Genomic DNA, 20,717 nt, shown 5'->3' with positions numbered 1-20,717 from the left:
TATTGAGGGTGATGAATCTCTGGAAGGGTGGGGTGCCCCTGTTCCCCCCCTGGGAGAGATCCGCACCTGGATAGAGATAAGATAGGTTAAGAGTGTGAGGACATTTACATTCACTGTTTGGATCCTGTATATCATAACCATCTTTGAGAGTTGTTGTGACTTTAACAAGGCCTGAATCCAGCTATGTATATCAATGGTTGACCTGAAGTTCAGAGATCGTCTGTAGGATTTATGACATCATGTGTGTGTGTCTAGATAAGGAAAAACCTTGAGAGTCTGTGGGGGGGGGGACTGAGGTGATGCAGGCTAATACCTTTTTTCCTTCTGGAGTGTATAATACTGTGAAGCATCTGCTGCACACTAAGATTTTTGGTTTGACTATCTGCATCTTCTTTTATCCTTTTCTTTTGCCAAACCTTCTAAATGATGTATTATCTTATCTGCTGTCTTTGATTTTAGATTTTCTTTTCTAGATCATTATTTTAAATGACGTTGTATTAGTTTGCTTCTTTGATGTTTTGTAATCTTGATTTTGTTTTTCCTCATTGCGAAAGCACATTGGAACAGATGTTTTTGAAAGGAACTACTGCATATAGTACATAGAGTAGTTTTTTAATAAATGTTAAAGAGAGTATAACAAAATTCCTGGATCCGCCCTTCTGATCCAGATCTGCAGCATAATTGAATGGGTTCTTCCTTGATCCATAACAAATCCTTGCACCTAACCCCGTGGTAATCTGTCAAGTAGTTTTTGTGTAATCCTTATAACAGACAGACAAACCAACCAACGCAGACAGAGGTAAAAAGAGTGCGAGTAAGAAGAGCCTAGGGCATAACAGAGTTAAATAAACACTGCACTGAATAAACAAACATCCCTCATGATTGATTGTGTGACACCTAGGTGGTGATAATGCATCTTAACGCTTGTTGCCATGTCACAAAGCACATTCACTTCATTACTGGGCTGTAGTGGACATTCCTGAACCTGGCCTCAGTCATCACTGAACCAGGATGAAGACTTATGACCTGTAGGTTGACCTCCACTCAATCTTCAAACAATAAAACCCCCATTTTGTATATGGGAAACAAAACAAGAGCAGGTGTTCTCCCAAACAAACTGCTTTCAACCGGACAGAGTAAATAAATGACTGACATTGTGAATTAGTCAGATGGAACGAGTCATGGGTCAACTTGCCATGACGCCCCCAGGACCCTGATGGAGTTATCACATAGGGATGCTCACATTCCATTCTGTGCTGAAAACTAACATTCATTCAAAGTCTGAAGCAAAGTGAGAAAAAATTTAATATTTCCTAATTGCTTTCAGGTAATTTGATAGAATCACAACGCAGCTCAAAGATATAGTGAAAGTTAAGTTGAGACTTCAGAGGTCTGATTTATTCATCTAACATGCAAGTATAAATTTACCATATAATTGCAACTAGTGATGTTAGGGTTAGGAGGTTAGGGTTCGGGTTACCAATCAGCAGGTGGCGATCAAGATGGTTTAGCTTCACTTTTGGGCAACAGTCATATCGACCATCTTTAATGGTGTTGACATGGTGAAAATATTCTTAATACATGTCTTCTGTTGTTTTATTACAGAACTAAGCTGAAGTGTACCAAAAGGCTTTTTCAAGGGACACAAATGGAATAATTATTTTCTTGTCTTAAAGGGCGGAGACATTGCATTTTATTGACGTACAATACGCCTACTCACATATTCTACTATTACTGACAACAACTTGCTGCTCCCTTCATCTCTATCAGACATTTCCTTATGAACAATACTTTAAACATAGACACCCATCTCCATTATGTTACAAACTGGTTCTTCTAATCAGTGTTGTAAATACTGTCATTCTGTTGATGTGTCCAGTTACACGCAGCATCTATTACACTTCTGTCCGCCCTGGGAGAGGGATCCTCACGTGTCTCTCTGAGGTTTCTACGTTTCCCCCCCTGTTAAAGGTTTGTTTTTGGTAGTTTCTCCTCATTCATGTTGAGGGTTAAGAACAGAGGATGTTGCACCTTGTTGAGCCCTATTAGACAAATTATGATTCGTGAACATGGGCGATACAAATGGAATTTAAATCATTGATTGATTGATTGAGAAAAAAATGTGTTCTATTCATACTCCAATCCAGAAGATGGCGGTAATGCGTCTGAAAGTTATTTGCAACTACCATTAAATGAAAGTAGAAGAAGACGCGGGCGCAGCGTAGTTGCTATTCTTGAATGAAAACAACGCAAACGTAACGTGTTTTTGTTTCTTTCTTGGAATTGTTTACACCAGAAACCAATTTCATGTCCCTACGTCACTCACGCTTTCAAACTTCCGCCTTTTGCACTCACTAAGTTGTAAAAAGGGAGATTTACGGTTGTTTTTAGTCGCAGACAGGAAGTTAGTTAAACCCGATCAGCTGCTACACACGTGTCTGTGACGGTGTGACACAGGAAGTGATCTGCAGCTTTAGTTTGTGATGCTCAGGCTTCTCATCAGCTGACAGCGAGCAGGCAGGAGAATAAACACCTGGATGAACAATGTCCTAAAGGCGATAGAAACATGGTGTGGATGAGGATCTGCAGACTGTTTCCTCCTGTGTCACAGAGGTGAGGGACACACTGGGTTCATCGTTAATACAGAAGCTTTCTGCCTCTGTGGCTGCAGGGTGTTCACATCTATTCATTTATTCATAGCCTGGTGCTTTAGTCAAGTATTGCTCTGATTTAACATGAGATTAATTAGAATAAAAACAGGCAATAACAATTAAAGGCAGTAATGCAGTATATATGAATATATATATATATATATAGGTATAATTTGACAGTGGTATACAATATGATATGAACATAGAGATGTTTGTTTATATATGTATAAATGTGTATATATATATATACATATATGTACACAGTTATAATTTGCCAGTAGTATACTTTATGTTATGAATATAGCGATGTATGTTTATATATACACACATGTATGTATATATAGTTATAATTTGCCACTAGTATGCTATATGATATTAATAAAGAGATGTGTGTTTTATATATACACACATGTATCTAAATGTATATAGTTGTAGTGTACCAGTAGTATAGTATATGATATGGATTGATTTCCTGCTGTTATTGTGGCCTCTCCACTGTAGCCGGTGTCAGGATCACCATGACTATTGTGAAAACTGTTTCTGGGATTTACACACTATTGTTGCAATTCATAATGACGCAGCACTGGCTTTCACTTGACCCTCCCATTCTCTCACACACGCGCACGCGCACACAAACAGACACACACACAGCCTGTGAACTTCCTGGTTATGGCAGTTTTACTCCGGCTCTCCAGGACGCAGCCTCCCCGCTGGATTGAGTCGCTCTCTCGGTCCTTTCGCAGACACGCAGCGGCGGAGCTTCGCCGCAGCATGGCCTCACACCCGACGGCAGCGGACTCGAACACGGCCCGCTTCGACTTCCTGGTGATCGGCGGCGGCTCCGGGGGTCTGGCCGGGGCTCGGAGGGCGTCGGAGCTCGGAGCGAACACCGCCGTGATCGAGAGTCACAAACTCGGAGGTACCTGCGTGAGTAAAAACTTGAAAAGCAAACACACAGCCGGACCACAGCACCTCCACTGTCCCCTCTGCACCATCACACACGTTCGATACCAGCCTCAGTGCGAAGCCTCCAGACTCCTGTTCTGGATCTTGTTCTGTCGCCCACAACAAACACTGTGGGGCTTGTTACAAGTTTGCTGCAAACCAGTGATAACAGCCAGTGTTTAAAACAGCACAGACAAAGCTCCTTATTATTAAAACGAATACAAAGTTACATGATATAAAGTTGCATTAGACAGATGAAGTGTTGAAGGAGGTTTTAGTCCCAGCTTCAGTTTTGACTATTACTGATTTTGCAGTTGTGATGAGAAAAGATGATTTTGCTCCACATTTGCTGCACAAACTTCAAGATGTTTCATCACATTGATTTCACAGTTTTTCACAATAGGGAAGTTAGCAGATGTATCATATTTCTGCACATGCAAGCGCTTAAAAATTATTCAGCAACAATTTAATTCAATTCATGCTAAATTTATGTAACCTGCCCTTTCTGTCTGACAATAAAAACATTTAAATAAAGTTCTTATCTTCATTATTGTCATTATTATAATTCTTTGACTTCCACATGTATCAGGTCATAATATGGTCATATTGTGTTAAAAGTCAGATATTACAATATTCAATTAAATAAAGCCAGTTGCAATCAAAAGCTAAAAAAAAATATTCAATTGGAGGTTTTGTTTTCAGTTGTCACAGACACTGGAGCACAGTTCATCTCTGCAATCTTTTTTATTATTTTGCATTTAAATTAGCATACAGGTATAATATTGTGATACTGATTTAAGCCACATTATCCAGCTTCAGTCTACATGTTTATTATAAGTATGATGAAACTATGAAATCTTGATAGTTGAAACTTGGTATTTGATCCTCAAAGAAGGAAGTTGTGGTTGTTTGTGTAATGATCACCGACGCTGGGTTGAACTTTACGTCACAGGGAAAGGGATGAAGTCAGGATTAAAGACAGCGATAAGGAAGTGATACCACCAGGTTCTCATTTATCCTCCCTGTCCTCTCAGTTACCGGAGCTGGTTTATCATTGAGCAGATCTGCGGCTGCAGAAACAGCCTCCTCAAATGTCTTAGTTTTTGTCCCAGTTTTTCATTTAACACCACTGCACATGATCAAGACCCCCCCTTTCTTCTCTTTTCTTCTATTTTCTTTATAATTTTAACACGTTGATGTTATTTGATCAAACGTACACTGGACTAATTTGCTGTTTCATTGTGTTTCAGGTAAATGTTGGCTGTGTCCCCAAGAAGGTAAACTGTCCCTTCCATTGTAATTATCATAGTTTAACCGAGAGACATAATCATGTGTCTCTAAGCTTTAAAACACACCAGATCAATTCCAGTATCTGTGCAGCACTGAGTCCCAGATAAAGTGTATCTTATTGTATATAGTATCACATAGTACCTGTACCTCTCCTCACAGGTGATGTGGAATGCAGCGGTTCACGCCGAGTATCTCCACGACCACAGTGATTACGGCTTTGACGTTGGAAATGTTCGTTTCAGTTGGGAGTAAGTTACAGTATCTGTGACTGTTTCCTTTCTTTTTTTTTTTTTTTGGCAAACTCAATGAGCTCTTTTGAAACCTGCCACTCGGTTGTTCCTGGAACAAAGAGGTGTTTGTTTCACTGCTCCACTTCTCCGATTCTTTGTGTCATCTGTTGCTTCACTTCAGCCGGTTGCTCTGTCTTTGTGAACAACATGATTCAGTCACGGTGACACTTCAAGATAAGACCCAGGAAGGAGCGGCCATCTGCAACCTTAGGAAACACTGATCAAAACACTAACGTACTGTGCAGGGTTACACATATGGTTTTATATGAAGGTGTGTCCAACTGTATACACACTTAAACATTGTGTTTATACAATACAGAAAGAAATAAGATTAAAACATGCAGCAGGCTAAAACAGTATCACTGAACACTAATGTAAATTGACTTTTAACCATGCAACTAATGTTTAAAATCTAATTGTTAAACCTTTTAAAGATTGTACTGTATTCTCAGGAGCTTCTGTTATTTTGTCAGTCCCCTGTTTATTGTAGCAGGACCCGCACTGTAACGTAAATATTACTTAATGGTGATCATAACGTAAAACAAATACAGTACCATCAAACTATAATGATAAAAAACTATTAAAATGTTATGTTCAAACTGAGAATAAGACATAGTGATAAACTGTCTCATCCAGCTGCCGTTAGAGGAATATTCAATATCAAGAAATGTATTTATTCTCAGGAGTTTTTATTCAAACAGCTCTGTAGTAGTGTCATAACAGTTATATTAGCCGGTCATACGTGTTTATGATGAGGCTGGATGTTTGGATGCTTTTTTTTACGCGAATAGAGGAAATTGTTTCACTGCAGGAATCATTTTTCCACCTACAGATGCACAGTTGTGAACAGCAACTTTGCTTTGTTTGTGTTTGCAGAACTCTTAAAGCCAAAAGAGACGCTTACGTCACTCACCTAAATCGCATCTATCGCAACAACCTCGACAAGGTAATTTAAAATTCACATTATTATTTCACTGTCTTCTCTGAACGTACTTCCTCCCATAATAACGACCTCTGCTCCTTTACAGGCTAAAATCCAAACTATTCAAGGTCATGCCAGGTTCACCAATGACCCTGAGCCAACTGTGGAGGTGGATGGGAAGAAGTACACAGCGCCGCACATCCTTATCGCCACTGGAGGGCAGCCTACTGTTGTGAGTGATGCTGAAGTTCCAGGTCAGACTTTACTTGTGTTTTACTTGGAAACAGTAATCATCTCTGTGTTTAACACTTCTGTGCCTGTTTTATTTCATCTTTTCAAAGAAGACTGTTTTTTAATAAAATTACAAAATAGTATATTAATGTTTATTAATAATTTCAGGGGCAAGTCTTGGCATCACCAGTGATGGCTTTTTTGAACTCGAAACTCTGCCAAAGTGAGTTTAACAAATAAATGAAGTGTTTATTGGAAACTATTTGGAAAATTTGTGTCTGTGATTAGATGGTTGTTTTTTCCCCCTACAGGCGCACTGTGATTGTGGGCGCTGGTTATATCGCAGTGGAGATGGCGGGCATCCTTTCCACCCTGGGCTCCAAAACATCCCTCGTGATTCGACAAACAGGAGTAAGAAACCACCGCACAAACCAAAACACTGCTCTGATTCTCAGTCGCGTGCAACTAAGTGCTAATCTCGTGTTCCCTCTGCAGGTTTTGAGGAACTTTGACAGCCTCATAAGCTCAAACTGCACCAAAGAGCTGCAGAACTCGGGCATAGATCTGTGGAAGAACTCGCAGCTGAAGTCTGTGAGTAAAACGGATCGAGGTCTTGAGGTGACGATCATCACCAAAGACCCCGAGAAGAAGAACGACGAGGAGAAGATCAGCACCATCCAGGAGGTGGACTGTCTTCTCTGGGCCATCGGCAGGCAGCCAAACACGTTGGGACTGAACATCAGCGAGACGGTAACATAGGCAAATGTTCCTCGACAAACAAAATGATTGACAACAACAGCACATGTAGCGTCCATTAACAAAACAGCTACAGACAGATAGCTCCAGCTTATCACACTTCATGTCTACAAAGGGAATCGAGTCGCTTTTGGCTCTGGGCAGAATTAACCATGTCAACCTCATCCTGGCTGCGTCTGCTCAGATTTTTATTTATTCCCTGAACACACAATTTATCTGAGCACACAAGAGAGTGCAAATACTGGATGAACTATTTCAATGTGTAACACGTTACATAAAAAGAGCTTGAAATAAACCAGGCATGGTGACGACTATTCAATAATTAGCGATAATCTGAGGAAAAGATTAGACAGTTGTGACATAACAGTCTCTTGTTTGCCAGAGGTGATGAGTGAGATGTTGGCACATGTAAAATGTTTGTTAGCTCAGGGTTAACCTTCAAATAATGGATTAAGGGGGAAGGTTAAGTCCGGGTGAAGTCTCTAACTTCTGTTTGTCGCGGCAGAGAGAAGTGACCATTCAGATTGTCTATTGGAAGTGAAGTGAATGAATAGATGGGTCGATCTAATACCACATATTCTATGAAATGAAGAGTGTGAGTTACAAAAGAGCAGTTTAACACTTAACACCTTAGTTGACACATAACCACATTAAACATTATAACACATTACTTTGACGACCTAGTTTCCTCTGCTCTGTTTACTCTGGTTTATATGAACTTCAGCCTCCACACTCAGGATGACTCACTTGCCTTTGACAGAAAACCAAACTTTTCTGCACCTACTCCTATACCATTATTGTTTTTAGCTTATTAATAATGATGATATAACAGTTAATGTGTGTGTTTGCAGGGTGTGGACACAGACGAGCGAGGCCACATCATTGTGGATGAGTTTCAGAACACCAGTCGACCCGGGATCTACGCTGTCGGAGACGTGTGTGGCAAAGCTCTGCTCACACCTGGTAGGAGGCTGCATTAACAACGCAAATCATTTGACAAACGTTATAAAACTGCAGTGATGTTTAGGTCATTATGAGAGTTTGGAAGCAGTTTTCTGAGACTGAAATTGTGAATAATATTTTTCTGTAATTATATTATATTTTGTACAAACGTTGACCTAAAACTCAAACATGAACCGATACGATTTTTTTGTCACAGGTCATTGTGGCCTCACAATATGTATTTTTGGACTCATAAACCTTAAGACTCAAATCTGCCTTCTGGGAAATTCTCCAAATTTGGACCAGTTGCCAATTGGACTCAAATATTTACTCATTATTTTTCAGTGGTCAAAGATCACAGGGGTCACTGTCTGGGGTAAAAAACGTTTGTAGACTGAAACTGCACTGGTCAGCCGAGGCGTGCAACCACAGGACTAATTCTAATACATTTGTCAGTCATAGATCAGAACTCAGCCTCCCATACTCCTTCAGTCACATCTGAAAACTACATGTTCTAAATGTAATATTAAATAATAGCAGTGTGATGTGAGATCTTAAGGGAAAGTCGTGTTTCAGTCAGAACGAGGAGGAGATTAAATCTTATTTAAAGTTGGACTGATGTTCTGTTGTTTGTCGGGGTAGTTGCCATCGCTGCAGGCAGGAAGCTGGCACACAGACTGTTTGAGGGCAAGAAGGACTCCAAGCTGGACTACTCCACTATTCCCACAGTGGTGTTCAGCCACCCACCCATTGGCACGGTGGGCCTCACAGAAGGTGAGCACAAGATTTAACAAAAGATTGGGAGCAAATTAACTTTTCAGAACAGTGACATTTTCCAATATCTGTGTAATACCCTGCAAGGTCGGCAATTTACATTTACACCACATTTACTGTCTAGATAAAAGTTTCAGCTGATGGAAACACATTGTTTCATGTCACAGACGAGGCCATTAAATCTTGGGGGAAGGAGAATGTGAAGATTTACAAGACTTCTTTCACTCCGATGTATCACGCCCTCACGAGCAGGAAGAGTCAGTGCATCATGAAGCTGGTGTGTGTGGGCAAAGAGGAGAAGGTAGGCGACGTCTGATTTTAATTATTAAATCTTTACAAAGCAAAAACTGTACATTTACCTTTGTCTTAAACTTTCTACAACTAGTTTTGAATCTATCGAAATTGCTGCCTTCTGTTACTGTGGCCATTTCTCAAGCTTCTGATTGGTAACACTTTATAATGAAGATCTGAAACGTGTGTAAACATTTCCTGTATGTGTTTCATAAATTAAACATTAAAGAGATCAGGAAGATTCTTCTCTAATCGATGTTAAGACTGATCAAAAACTGTTAATAGGTTGGAATTATTTTTAATATATCTTTTTATTTCATGGACTTTTTCTTTTTGTCAGTTTTAAGCAGCTCTTATTCAAAATGTCAGAAGGCAATTCACACACAAAACATTTAGTGTAGTAGTCTTAATGTTTTCCCCACCTTCACATGATAAATTCAGTGAGTCAACAACCACAAGTTAAACTAGATTGGTTGCTTGTTGTTAAACAAGATTGGTTGTTGAACGTCATTCTGGGAAATGCAGGAAGTTGGCTCACTGAAGTCTCAATCACCCCCTATTGGCTGGCTACAGTATAGGTCATAAACCCTGCCTCCTCCAAGTTAGTGGATGGGACATGGACCAAACTAAAAAGTCAACGTACCTGTCAAATTTTTTGTTGAATGTGTGTATCAGTGGGATCTTGCTAACGCAGCTCCACCCCCCCTGATCGCTATACTGTGCAGACTCTGGCTGTAAAGGACATCATGTGGACAAGATGGCAGCTGTTGTATCCAGGATATTTTGGTGAATTACTGAATTGTGTCGTTTCCTCAGGTGGTGGGTCTGCACATGCAGGGCCTGGGCTGTGATGAGATGCTGCAGGGCTTCGCTGTGGCCATCAAAATGGGTGCTACCAAAGCAGACTTTGACAAGTCTATTGCCATTCACCCCACCTCGTCTGAGGAATTTGTCACGATGCGTTAATGCAAACACAAACTCCCCCACCCCCCCGCTGCCCTGTTCGACCAGCAACCAAGACAAGCATACCAGGACAGAGTCACCACTCCGCACTACTCTCGCAGCAGCTTGACGACTTGCTTTCCAAAACTACCTACAAACTTCCATTTTCTCTCATTTAAGTGACCTTATTTGTGAGCAGTGTTTCATTTTCCTCTTCTAGTTTTCTCCTAAATAAAACAAGATGGAGTTATGGTCTTTTTAAACTGTTCTGAATTCTATTTGAATGATTGTGAAATGGAAGTGATGGATCTGCAGGTGCTGTTGTCAAGTGATGGCACGGGAAGTCAAAAGACCTCTCTCCTTGTGTATGTGTTTGATTTGTCAGTCATTTGTCAGAATAATTTTACTGCTGCTTCTTAAAGGAAATATTTACTACCAATGCAAGGCCATAGCCTATCTAATGTACTGTTTAAAAGATTCAATAAACCTTTTTTCTTAGGTGTTGTGATTCTTTTCCTTTCCTTGTGACTCAGCCTTTTGTCGTTTTATTTTGGGGGGGTGTTGTTACACCTCTCTGCCCTTCCCTGTCTGTTTGCACTAATCACGGGTTGGGCGATGAGAGAAGTATTTACTCATATACTCAAACCTAAGAAAGACTCTGTCAGGTCAAACTGTGAGAACAACATTTCACTTAAAAAACTTGACAGAGTGAGAAGTGATGGAAATTATTAGTAAAGTCAGAACTATTCAGAACCATAGACTGTATATAAAGAGACTATATATCTTTATAATCTGCCTACAAAAGAGACTTAATATATTGTTTGTATAGAAACAAAGACACTAAATCAAAGAGACAATACCAGTGTATAGCTTATAAAGACAATACATCTTTATATGCAGTCAATAAAGAAACTATCAATTAATACTGTGTATACATATATATAGACTTTCTACATATTTATATTAACACAGTTTGAATACAGAATAACTATATATTGTATGTATAATTTTTATTAAAATCGATGTACAATATATATATATATATACAATCTTTAAATATGTCTAAAGAGACACAATATATACTCATATTTCATAAAGATACCTTATCTTTATATACAGTCTCTACAGACACTTCATATATCTTCACATTTATACATCTTTAAATACTGTCCATTAACACAATAAATGTGTATTTATATTTATATACTGTCAAAGACACGTACCTGTACCATATACTTTATATAAAGATACTTTATATATCTTTATAGACAGTCTTTACAGACACTTCATATATTTTCACATTTATACATCTTTAAATATGTTTATTTACACACTAAATGTGTATTTATATACTGTCTATAAAGACCTGTACATATACTGACATGTACTGTTCTCACTGTTGTGACCTTGTTTCCACGGTGGTTTACATAATATCGCGATAGGTGCTGAGACCTGACGGAAGCTGTCGCGCTCTCGCGAGAACAGCTCAGCTGCGTCACAGGTGACTTGTGTGTGTTTGTATCAGTCGGTTCTTTCCCGTCAGTCATAGATTCTCAAAGTGGATCCAGAACAAGCGGAACCAGCGGAACCACAGGAAAGTCCTGACGGTTCTGAACAGCACTGACTCACTCTACCCGCTAGTGCTACTGCCGCTGCCCTTTACACCCAGTTAAACGCTAACCAGCTCGTTACTTACGGCGGCTAACGACGTTAGCCTGCGCCGCTAGCTAGCCGTAGCAGCGGAGCCGTTAGCCGACCTGCGGAGTGATTCGGAGATTCGACCCAGAGACGAGTCAGCCGAGGTGAGTGTGTCCGCGGCCGTGTTCACTGTCCGTGCGGCGGCAGATGTTGGGAGGCGATGACTCGAACTGGGTCCGAGTGACATGCGGACAGCGAACGACACAGTGACCGGCCGCCTGTGACTCCGCTCCACAAGTTCCTCCTCTGCCGCTCCGCCACAGCGAGGATGATCCCCAGCCTGGCCCACAGACCATGGCCTGTCTTCTGCAGAGTGTCCCTGCAGCACCGGGCGTCCCTGTCCCCGCGGAGCCCCGGGTTCCCGCTGCTGTGCTCCGGTGAGGACGCTCAGATTACACACACACATTTATAACTACACAATATGAGGCTCTATAATCTGCTTTAAAGATATGAGCTCAGTATTAGTTGATCTATTCAACATTGTTACTTTTGAGAGGATGCAAACGGTGATTGATCGTTTAAGCCATTTTAATGCAAATCATTCAAGCATCTCATATATTTTCTAACTTCCCTGTTGTATATCGTTGTAAACTGGGTCTATGTGTTGTGGTCAAACGTCACTCAATGAAATGATGTCACACAAGGGTTTGAGAACGTGTTTCCTGTTTTATAGACCAAGTTGTTTCTTTGACAGATAAAATGATGGAGAAATATTGAATGACACTCAGTAGAGTACTTACCTCAGCCAAGGCCTCTTATGACACCACATTTACAGTAAATCTGCTAGATCTGTGTTTTTATTTGGATCTGCATCACAGAGCACACAAAAAAAGCCCACAATGTTAATGTAAGTGTTTTTGTGTGACAGATAAACCAAAGTACAGGGGTGGAAACATAACTTCCTTGGTGGAGGTAATGGAAGTTAGTTGCAGCTCTACCCTTCTTTCTCTTGAACCCTCTTGTTGTGCTTCATTGCAGGGGTTGAAAAAGCTCACAGTCATCACACATTGTGTTGCGCAGGCTGGCAGAGCAGAAGCATACACAGCCTGTGGTTCGGCCTGCCAGACGGCAGAGTTGCCACTTTAGGAGTGGGGAAGGTGCAGTACTACTCTTCATCTGGTGACAGTAAAGACGGTCCTCCGAAAGTACCATCCGGTGATGCTCCTTCAACCGAGACGACCTCTCCTGGTGCTGCAAAAGCCCCCCCGCCTTCATTAGGTGACAAACTAATGTTTTTATGGGCCGCAGAAGTACTCAAGATATTCAGTGTCTGTCAGCCAACCTTCATCAGTTTGCTGAATATATTTACAATGTTCTATGTTGACTTGTCTATTTCTGTCTGTTTAGCTTTCACACCTCCGAGCCTGTCTACGGTGGAGACCATTCAAGTGAAAGGTAAAGAACAATATTTCTACGTCCTTGAAACTAAACATCATTTTATAGAGTACTCAACCTTTAGCTTGTATTTTTGTGGGTAGGATTTTCTGTCTGGCAGAAGTTTGAAGACTAATGTGTTCAGATGTAAACTCTGAATCTTTCATTTCTTTTTATTGTCCTGTGCAGTTCGGGCAGTGCTGAAAAAAAGGGAATATGGAGCCAAGTACACTCAGAACAACTTCATCACCGCAGTCAGAGCCATGAATGAGTTCTGCCTCAAACCAAGGTAAGTGAGTGAACGGTTTGAAATCCTCCTCCTCTGTCCAGTGTTAGCTGAGATGCTGCCAGACCATGACATAAATTCCTCAGAGTTAATCACTAAACATGTGATTAACTAATGGAAGGCTGCTTCACATCGTTTAACACAGGTCTTCACTTCCTGCATCTTTTTCTCACCCCCTCCCCTCCTGTCTTCACAGTGACGTGGAGCTACTTCGGAAGATCAGGAGACGCAGCCCCCACGACGACACAGAGGCTTTCACTGTGTTCCTGCGGTCAGATGTCGAGGCCAAGTTAGTTCAACGACCTCCATCTTTACATCCGCTCACAGCATTATTGCTTGAATCACCAGTTTTCATCACCTTGTTCAATAACTTTTGTAAATTCACTTATTTCTGTTTGTGACTGTCAGAGCACTGGACGTGTGGGGAAGCCAGGAAGCTTTAGCCCGAGAGAAAAATATCAGGAAAGAAGTGGAGAGAGAGTATCAAGAGAGTAGGTTTTGTTTTCATTTTGAACATGCAGTAAAATCAAAGATTGTGTCTTAAGCAAAAGTTCAACATTTTGAGAAATACGGATATTTGCCTTCTGACAGAGAGTGGGAGAAGTCAGATGAGACGATGGATTAATAAATCAAATTCAGAGGCTCTCATTGGCATATTTTGTGACATTAGCAGGAAACTGAGCTGATTCCCTCTGTTTCCAGTCTATTAAGCTAAGCTAAGCTAATCAGATGTTGAAGGAATGAGGTTATCAATCCTCTCATCTGACTCAGTTAAAAATAGTTGGCCTTCCAATTTTTATAATCTAATAACCCTCCAATTATTTTCTTGATTAATCGATTCATTGTTTGTGAAAAGTTCCCATCACAATTTCCTAAACCACAAGGTCACACTATTACATGTTTTTATTATCTCATTGTACAAGTAAAAATGTTCTTGCAACATAATTTTATTCCTCTTTGTTATATGATCTCTTTTTTTTTAATTGCTGTGTTGTGGTTGTGAATTCCCTATTTTCTTTCTGTTAAGCACTTTCTAGCTTAAAGAAAAGTACAAAATAAAAAAGTTTATTATTGTATTGTTAAAGTCTTGTTGTTAAACTCCCACAATATTTGATTTACTGTCATTTATGACAATGAAAAGTAGTAAATCCGTTCAGTAGTTTTTGCATAATCCTCCCGATAAAACAAAAAAAATGGACAGAAGTGAAAACATAACCTCCTTGGTGGATGTAGCTATAAAAATAGTTGCTGATTCATAGCAGCTCTAAAAAAAGTCTCTTTCTCAAAATGTTGAACTGCTTCACATAACTTGACCAAACTGTTTCTCTGCTGTTATTGTATTTTTTTGGTTTGTGTGGTTTTTTCATTGACGTGTTGTTTTTAATCTTGATCTCCAGATATATTTCGGAACCAACAGTTGTTGAAGGAATACAAAGACTTCTGGGGAAACACGAAGGTGAGCTCTTTGACTCTTACCTGACATTCTGTCTGATGATATCACATAAAGTCCGGTTTCATATGTGTAAGAGAAAGTGAGCTGGGTCGTCCTGTTGTCACGTCCGAGTCTCTCTAATCACAGCAGGTGGTGTTTGTGTGACCTTTGTCCCTGTGACAGAGGTCAGTGCTTTTATACGTCAATGTCACTATCTGTTGTCATTCAGAGAGAGAGCCCCTCTTTACTGTACAAGCGGATGTTATGACAGTGACCATACTTTGCTGTTCTACACTCCTCTGCTATGTCATAGTCTATAATCTGAACTCTACTCATCAGATTAAGTCAATTATATAAACTACATTGACTGCAGGACAGGCAATCCCTTTCACTGGGAACATAACCTGTATAAACCATCCAGGCACTGATCGAACCTATTTCTGTTTTCAACTTAAAATCTGAATTTCACTTTTCTCTTCTCGTTTCTCTGTTTCATCAAAGCCTCGATCAGGCAAGAGGGCGACTTTTCTACAAGGGCCAGGGAAGGTGGTCATGGTCGCTATTTGCATGTACGTTTTCACACTCACCAGTTTATCTGAATGCTGTTTGGTTTTTTTCTCTGAGATCAGTCTGAACTCTGTGACTTTACTGAGCTGTAGCACACGGACACACACACACACACACACACACACAGACATACACAGCAGGAGGTATTGGGATTAAAGAGGGAAACTAGGTGTCTGTTCTCAGCAGGGTTACTACGAGCAGCATGTCGGATAAGTTAGTGTCGTGTTTGGGAAACTTAACAAAAACTATTGAAAGTTTTTCACCAGTAAAGCTCTAAGAGATAAAGGCTTTTTTGTATTTGGGAACTGCTCCGGACCTTGTCTCAACACGAGGTCTTGTTGCCTATTGGATTAGGATGATTGTGTTAGAGGACATGTGCCAGTCATATGAACAGCAGATTAACTCCTTCATTGCACAAAGATGCTCTCAGGGACTCATTTAGTTGGGTGCTCATTACAGGAGATGCCAACTTTTGGTGTAAAAGCTGTTATTCACTAAAATGACAGAATTAAATTAAAATTATTATAAATAAGAGAAACTTTCTTATAAATTCCATGTGAATTCAGTAGGCTTCCACCCAAAATTGGCTACATTCACCTTTTTACATGTCAGTTACAAGCATGAGTGTGAACCATCAATCCACAAAAAAACATCTGTGATGTGACCATATGTAAAGTTTGTCAACACTTTTAGGAGCCACACTCTAGTTGTGTTTTTTTAATATCCTTTACAAGCCATTGAATTTCTTTCTTTATCCTCAGCAATGGGCTGAACTTCTTCTTCAAGCTCCTGGCGTGGGTCTACACGGGGTCGGCCAGCATGTTCTCTGAGGCCATCCACTCTCTGGCCGACACCTGCAACCAGGGTCTGCTCGCCCTGGGAATCAGCCAGTCGGTCCGCAACCCGGACTCGGAGCACCCGTAAGCACCGCACCTTATTCAACTACTAAAAGAAAGATGGGTGGTGTCCAAAGGATACTGGATCATCAAAATATAAGTGGTCTGTTAACCGAAATCATTTCTTTGTCCTAATGCTAAGTTAAAATTCTTGGATCTGCCCTTTAATCCTCATTTCCACCATCATCTCAGGGTTAGGGTGAAAATATAACGTCCTTGGCATAGGTAATAATGATGGCCCCTTAACGTCTGCTGTCACTGAGCCTCTTTGCGCTTTTCAGGTATGGCTTCTCCAACATGCGCTACATCGCCTCCCTCATCAGCGGCGTGGGCATTTTTATGATGGGAGCGGGCCTCTCCTGGTACCACGGCATCATGGGATTGCTGCACCCGGGGCCCATTGAATCATTGTTATGGGTGAGTGTCTGGCTCAGCTTCTGTCAGTAGTACAAGATAAATAAAGGACAACTGTGATGCATCATGTTTTGTTTCTGTGTTCCAGGCTTACTGTATCCTGGCGGGCTCTCTGGTGTCTGAAGGAGGTGCATTCTAAAAAAAAAAAGACTAATCAACGTTTGATGATGTTTTGACAGAGATCCATTTTTTAACACCTCTTCTTATTTCTCTTTCTCAGCCACGTTACTAGTCGCCATCAATGAGATAAAGAAGAGTGCCCTTAAGCACGGAGTGACATTTTATGAATATGGTATGTGCAAAAATAATCTGTCAGTGCTTTGATCACCATTTGCACCTGTCTTTATCCGTAGTGCTCAGATTTCAGATTATTTAGAGATTATCTACATGAAACTGCAGGTAGAAATGTGCTGAAGACACTGAAGAGGAGACCTGATTTCTGATTGACAGTGAATGCAAGATGTCCAAGTATGATCAAGTATGATCCATCTACTCTGGTTTAACTCACCACTGGAGTAAAATGAAACCAGTCGTTTTCTGTCACTGTCATTAAGGTCAAGTTGATTTCAATATGCTGATGGAAAGTAAGAAATCAGATAGTTATCAAGTAGCTGCGGATGCATTTCTAACAGAATCCCATGTTTGTTTAATGTAGCCACATATTACTTACAAATCGAGATGTAAATGTCGTCTGGAATTGTTTAATGTGTCCAGTGATGCAGAGTCGAGACCCCAGTACTAACGTGGTTCTGCTGGAGGACGCTGCTGCTGTGATAGGAGTCATCATGGCTGCCGGCTGCATGGGACTCACCTCGCTCACAGGTAAACAAAGAGACTTTGTTCAGTCTATCTGAATGTTCCAAGTTCATAAGTTTATTGCATCTTTTTAATATGATCTTCAATATCTCTACTTGGATTTATTAGTTGATATATTTATTATTATTTATGATCCTTCCCTCTGGTGTTTTTGTACTTTGGTCTCTTAAAGTACCACTGGTACCCTTGGTTGATTTAATTTAATTTGTTTTATTTTTCAAAATGTGCTTCATGAGTAAACTTGACTTGACAATTCCTCTCTCCGCCGCCGCCCGTGTCGTCCCAGGTAACCCGTTATACGACAGTTGTGGTTCTCTCTGCGTGGGCACGCTGCTGGGCGCCGTCTCAACCTTCCTCATCTACACCAACACAGAGGCCCTGCTGGGACGCTCCATACAGGCTGATCGTGTGCAGAAGCTCACAGAGTTCCTAGAGAACGACCCTGCTGTAAGGTCAGAAAACACGCACGCACGCACGCACACACACGCACACACACGCGCACACGCGCACACGCGCACAGCTATAAAACATGAAGCAGGTGTTGATGTCAGGTTTGGAATCATTCATGTCAATACAAATAAATCCTTTGACCACCAGTTGAGCCCGACCACTCGATCCAACAGTGACTTTATGTGTCTCCCACTGTTAATGGGAGGCTTTAAATAGACAAGCTGGTGTTTCCTGGTCTTCCCACGTGAACGTCTTTAGGGACAGCTGTTAACAAAGTGATTCACTTTAATCCCTCAGCATGAAGGACTGAGCTAAAAGCCTGGGCAAAGAATTTAAAACTGGAAACATGTACAGGTTGTTTACAGGCTTCAGTTCAATTTAACACTTTTAAGAATGGGTGTGAGGATTAACCAATAAAAAATATAACTGGTTTATTTAAGGTCTAAGTAAGAATTTAGCTTCACACCAGAGCTCAATAATAATGTTTTAGTTTTTACATGAATCACATACAATAACATTTCATTACTGGCCAAGGCATGCAAGAAAAGAATATGTAAGACCCTTGTTAATTAAAGTTAAAGATTTTCCTAGGCCTTTTTTTGTAATCATGGCTTTATAAGACCTGTAGATTTCCTGTTCTTAAATACTTTCATTTCAAATTGTATTCTTTTATTTTAACAAAGGTTTTCTTTTTACATTAGAAATATGCTGTTTTTAAGTGACCTCCCCTGCAGCTTCCTTGATGTGTTTCATTTCATTCTGAGCAGGGCCATCCACGACGTGAAGGCCACTGACATGGGGCTGAGTAAAGTTCGCTTCAAGGCTGAAGTTGACTTTGACGGCCGAGTGGTGACACGGTCGTATCTGGAAAAACAAGACATTGACCAACTCCTTCATGTAAGTGTTTTTTTTGGTTTTGTTTCCTGTTTTCGCTGTGTCCGACATGCCTCCTGGTGTTATACATGTGTCTTTACTGGTAAAGTTAGGAGTGTGCGTTTTGTCTTTGCAGGAAATTCAGCAGGTGAAGACGTGTGAGGAACTAGAGAACTTTATGCTGAAACATGGGGAGAACATAATCGACACGCTGGGAGCTGAAGTGGACCGCTTGGAGAAGGAACTCAAGGTACTACAAACTCCTCATTTTACCATTTCAGGTTATTGGAATTCATCAGAGGTGTTTTATAAGTGTTTCCAGACAGATTTGTGTCTTACTCTGTTTGGTTTCTTCACAGCAACGTAACCCAGAGGTTCGTCACGTAGACTTGGAGATACTCTAATACCTCCCGGTGTCTGCTGGGGGAAGATCCTGCTGTACGGAGAAGAGAAGGTGAACGGACGGCTGAGTCCACCTCCTCAATCTGCCTCCCATTCTGACCACCTCACAACAAGCATCCGTCTCTGCACAAATCGTCAAGTCTTACTGTAGAGTAGGCCAGAAGCGTACGTACACGAGGACGACGTTCAGGCTTCAGTTAGCGACACCCAGAGTCCAACCTGCCGCAGATCCACTCCCATTCAGGTGTGGCTGTTTCTGGTGCAAGACTAAACTGAACTGTCATTAGTCTCGTTGTCAGAGAAAATTTAAATCTGGGTTGTATTTCACACAGATTAGACAGTTTAGTCTTGTGGTTGTTTACTTGAACTCGTATTCCTCCGTGAATTTATCTGGATTTGTCAAACTCACAAACAAAAGCAGGACCAGTAACTCTACATAGACTTGAACTTTGATGTTATGCTTGAACCACAGTGATAGTGTTTCTTTCGTTAGTACAAGGAAACCTGAAAGCTACATATTGAAGCTATAGATTTATTTAATTTCTAGACAATATTAGATTTTTTCTTATTTTAATCTAAAAGCTGAGGAGCTGACGAAGGCACGAAGCTGCCGCAGCTTCTCTAGTGACGACAGAAATCGTGATGAATAGATTTTATTGACATGACAGAAAATTGCAATGCAAAGTAAAAATAGTTGTTTTCATTTGATTTGTTTGATAGAGCTGAGGACTGAGCTGATGTTTAATACAATAGCTTGTGCAAAAACAAAAGGCTATAAGGAAACTAGAATGTCATATTCCTGTGACATTACAAAGACAAATTGAAAGTTTAGCTAAAAAAGTATGATGATTAACTATTTACTGGACATGTTTATCTTTGCAGAAGGTCAAATATTAAGAGTCTTCACGACATGATATTTGAGGCAGTATCATCTCTTTTCTTCCTCCAGCTCCACACTCTGAAAGCCCAGGTTCTCATTTGAGCTCTGGTCACTTCGACTGGTGAGGTTGTGGCAGCTGATCAGCAGATAATTGATTGTAGTGAAGATGAGGAAGAGGAAGATGCACTCGTGTAAATAAGCAGCCGATGATGACGAAACAAAAAAGCACCAAACAAATGGAACGGCCCCCGGTTTTAATCCAGTCCCAACATTATGATAACGTTTTAATCATTTAGGACGTCGCCCTGAAAACTTCATGTACCAAAATACCAAAGTAACTAATCTCCCACTTTGAGTTTCTGCTGTTTGAAAGCGACACACGCTGACTGTGTTTGTTTTCACAGTCACATCTGCCTGCTAAACACCTAGCTTTGCTTCAGGAGGTGCTCAGTCATTTCAACGTTATCGGGATGGTGGACATATATTTTTGAAGGTGTTAATAGTTTAATATTTACTCTTGGTTACGATGAAATCGCAGCTGCTGAAGGAGATGGAATAAATGTGAAGTAATTTATTAAAAATATTTTGCTTTGCG

General features: G+C 40.6%; 2 protein-coding genes across 5 annotated transcripts; both read left to right on the top strand.

The window, feature by feature from the left end:
• The first annotated feature begins 2,263 nt into the window (after window positions 1-2,263).
• On the top strand, window positions 2,264-10,532 carry gsr (glutathione reductase). Of its 4 annotated transcripts, none has more exons than XM_035161877.2 (13): window positions 2,264-2,613; window positions 3,395-3,578; window positions 4,847-4,873; window positions 5,046-5,134; window positions 6,053-6,122; window positions 6,205-6,352; window positions 6,498-6,552; window positions 6,641-6,740; window positions 6,825-7,079; window positions 7,937-8,048; window positions 8,670-8,801; window positions 8,969-9,102; window positions 9,909-10,532. In XM_035161877.2, exons 1-13 carry the CDS (start codon window positions 2,567-2,569, stop codon window positions 10,056-10,058), a joined length of 1,503 nt encoding a protein of 500 aa, XP_035017768.1. In that variant the 5' UTR covers window positions 2,264-2,566; the 3' UTR covers window positions 10,059-10,532. The 4 variants fall into 4 exon arrangements, with proteins under 4 accessions (XP_035017768.1, XP_035017767.1, XP_047196574.1 ...); XM_035161876.2 differs by having other exon boundaries at window positions 3,347-3,578; XM_047340618.1 differs by having other exon boundaries at window positions 2,265-2,613; window positions 3,291-3,578.
• Window positions 10,533-11,502: 970 nt separating this feature from the next.
• slc30a9 (solute carrier family 30 member 9) lies at window positions 11,503-20,717 on the top strand. Its single transcript, XM_047340585.1, has 17 exons — window positions 11,503-12,109; window positions 12,711-12,950; window positions 13,080-13,127; window positions 13,296-13,395; window positions 13,589-13,681; window positions 13,801-13,883; window positions 14,790-14,848; window positions 15,326-15,393; window positions 16,153-16,311; window positions 16,569-16,704; window positions 16,790-16,829; window positions 16,922-16,993; window positions 17,416-17,523; window positions 17,804-17,969; window positions 18,735-18,864; window positions 18,977-19,090; window positions 19,200-20,717. Exons 1-17 carry the CDS (start codon window positions 12,001-12,003, stop codon window positions 19,242-19,244), a joined length of 1,770 nt encoding a protein of 589 aa, XP_047196541.1. The 5' UTR covers window positions 11,503-12,000; the 3' UTR covers window positions 19,245-20,717.

The sequence above is a fragment of the Hippoglossus stenolepis genome, chromosome 7 (genome assembly GCF_022539355.2).
Source record: "Hippoglossus stenolepis isolate QCI-W04-F060 chromosome 7, HSTE1.2, whole genome shotgun sequence".
In the NCBI taxonomy this organism is placed as follows: domain Eukaryota; kingdom Metazoa; phylum Chordata; class Actinopteri; order Pleuronectiformes; family Pleuronectidae; genus Hippoglossus; species Hippoglossus stenolepis.
Note: the sequence above shows the minus strand (reverse complement) of the source record. Positions and strands in the feature narration are given on the sequence as shown.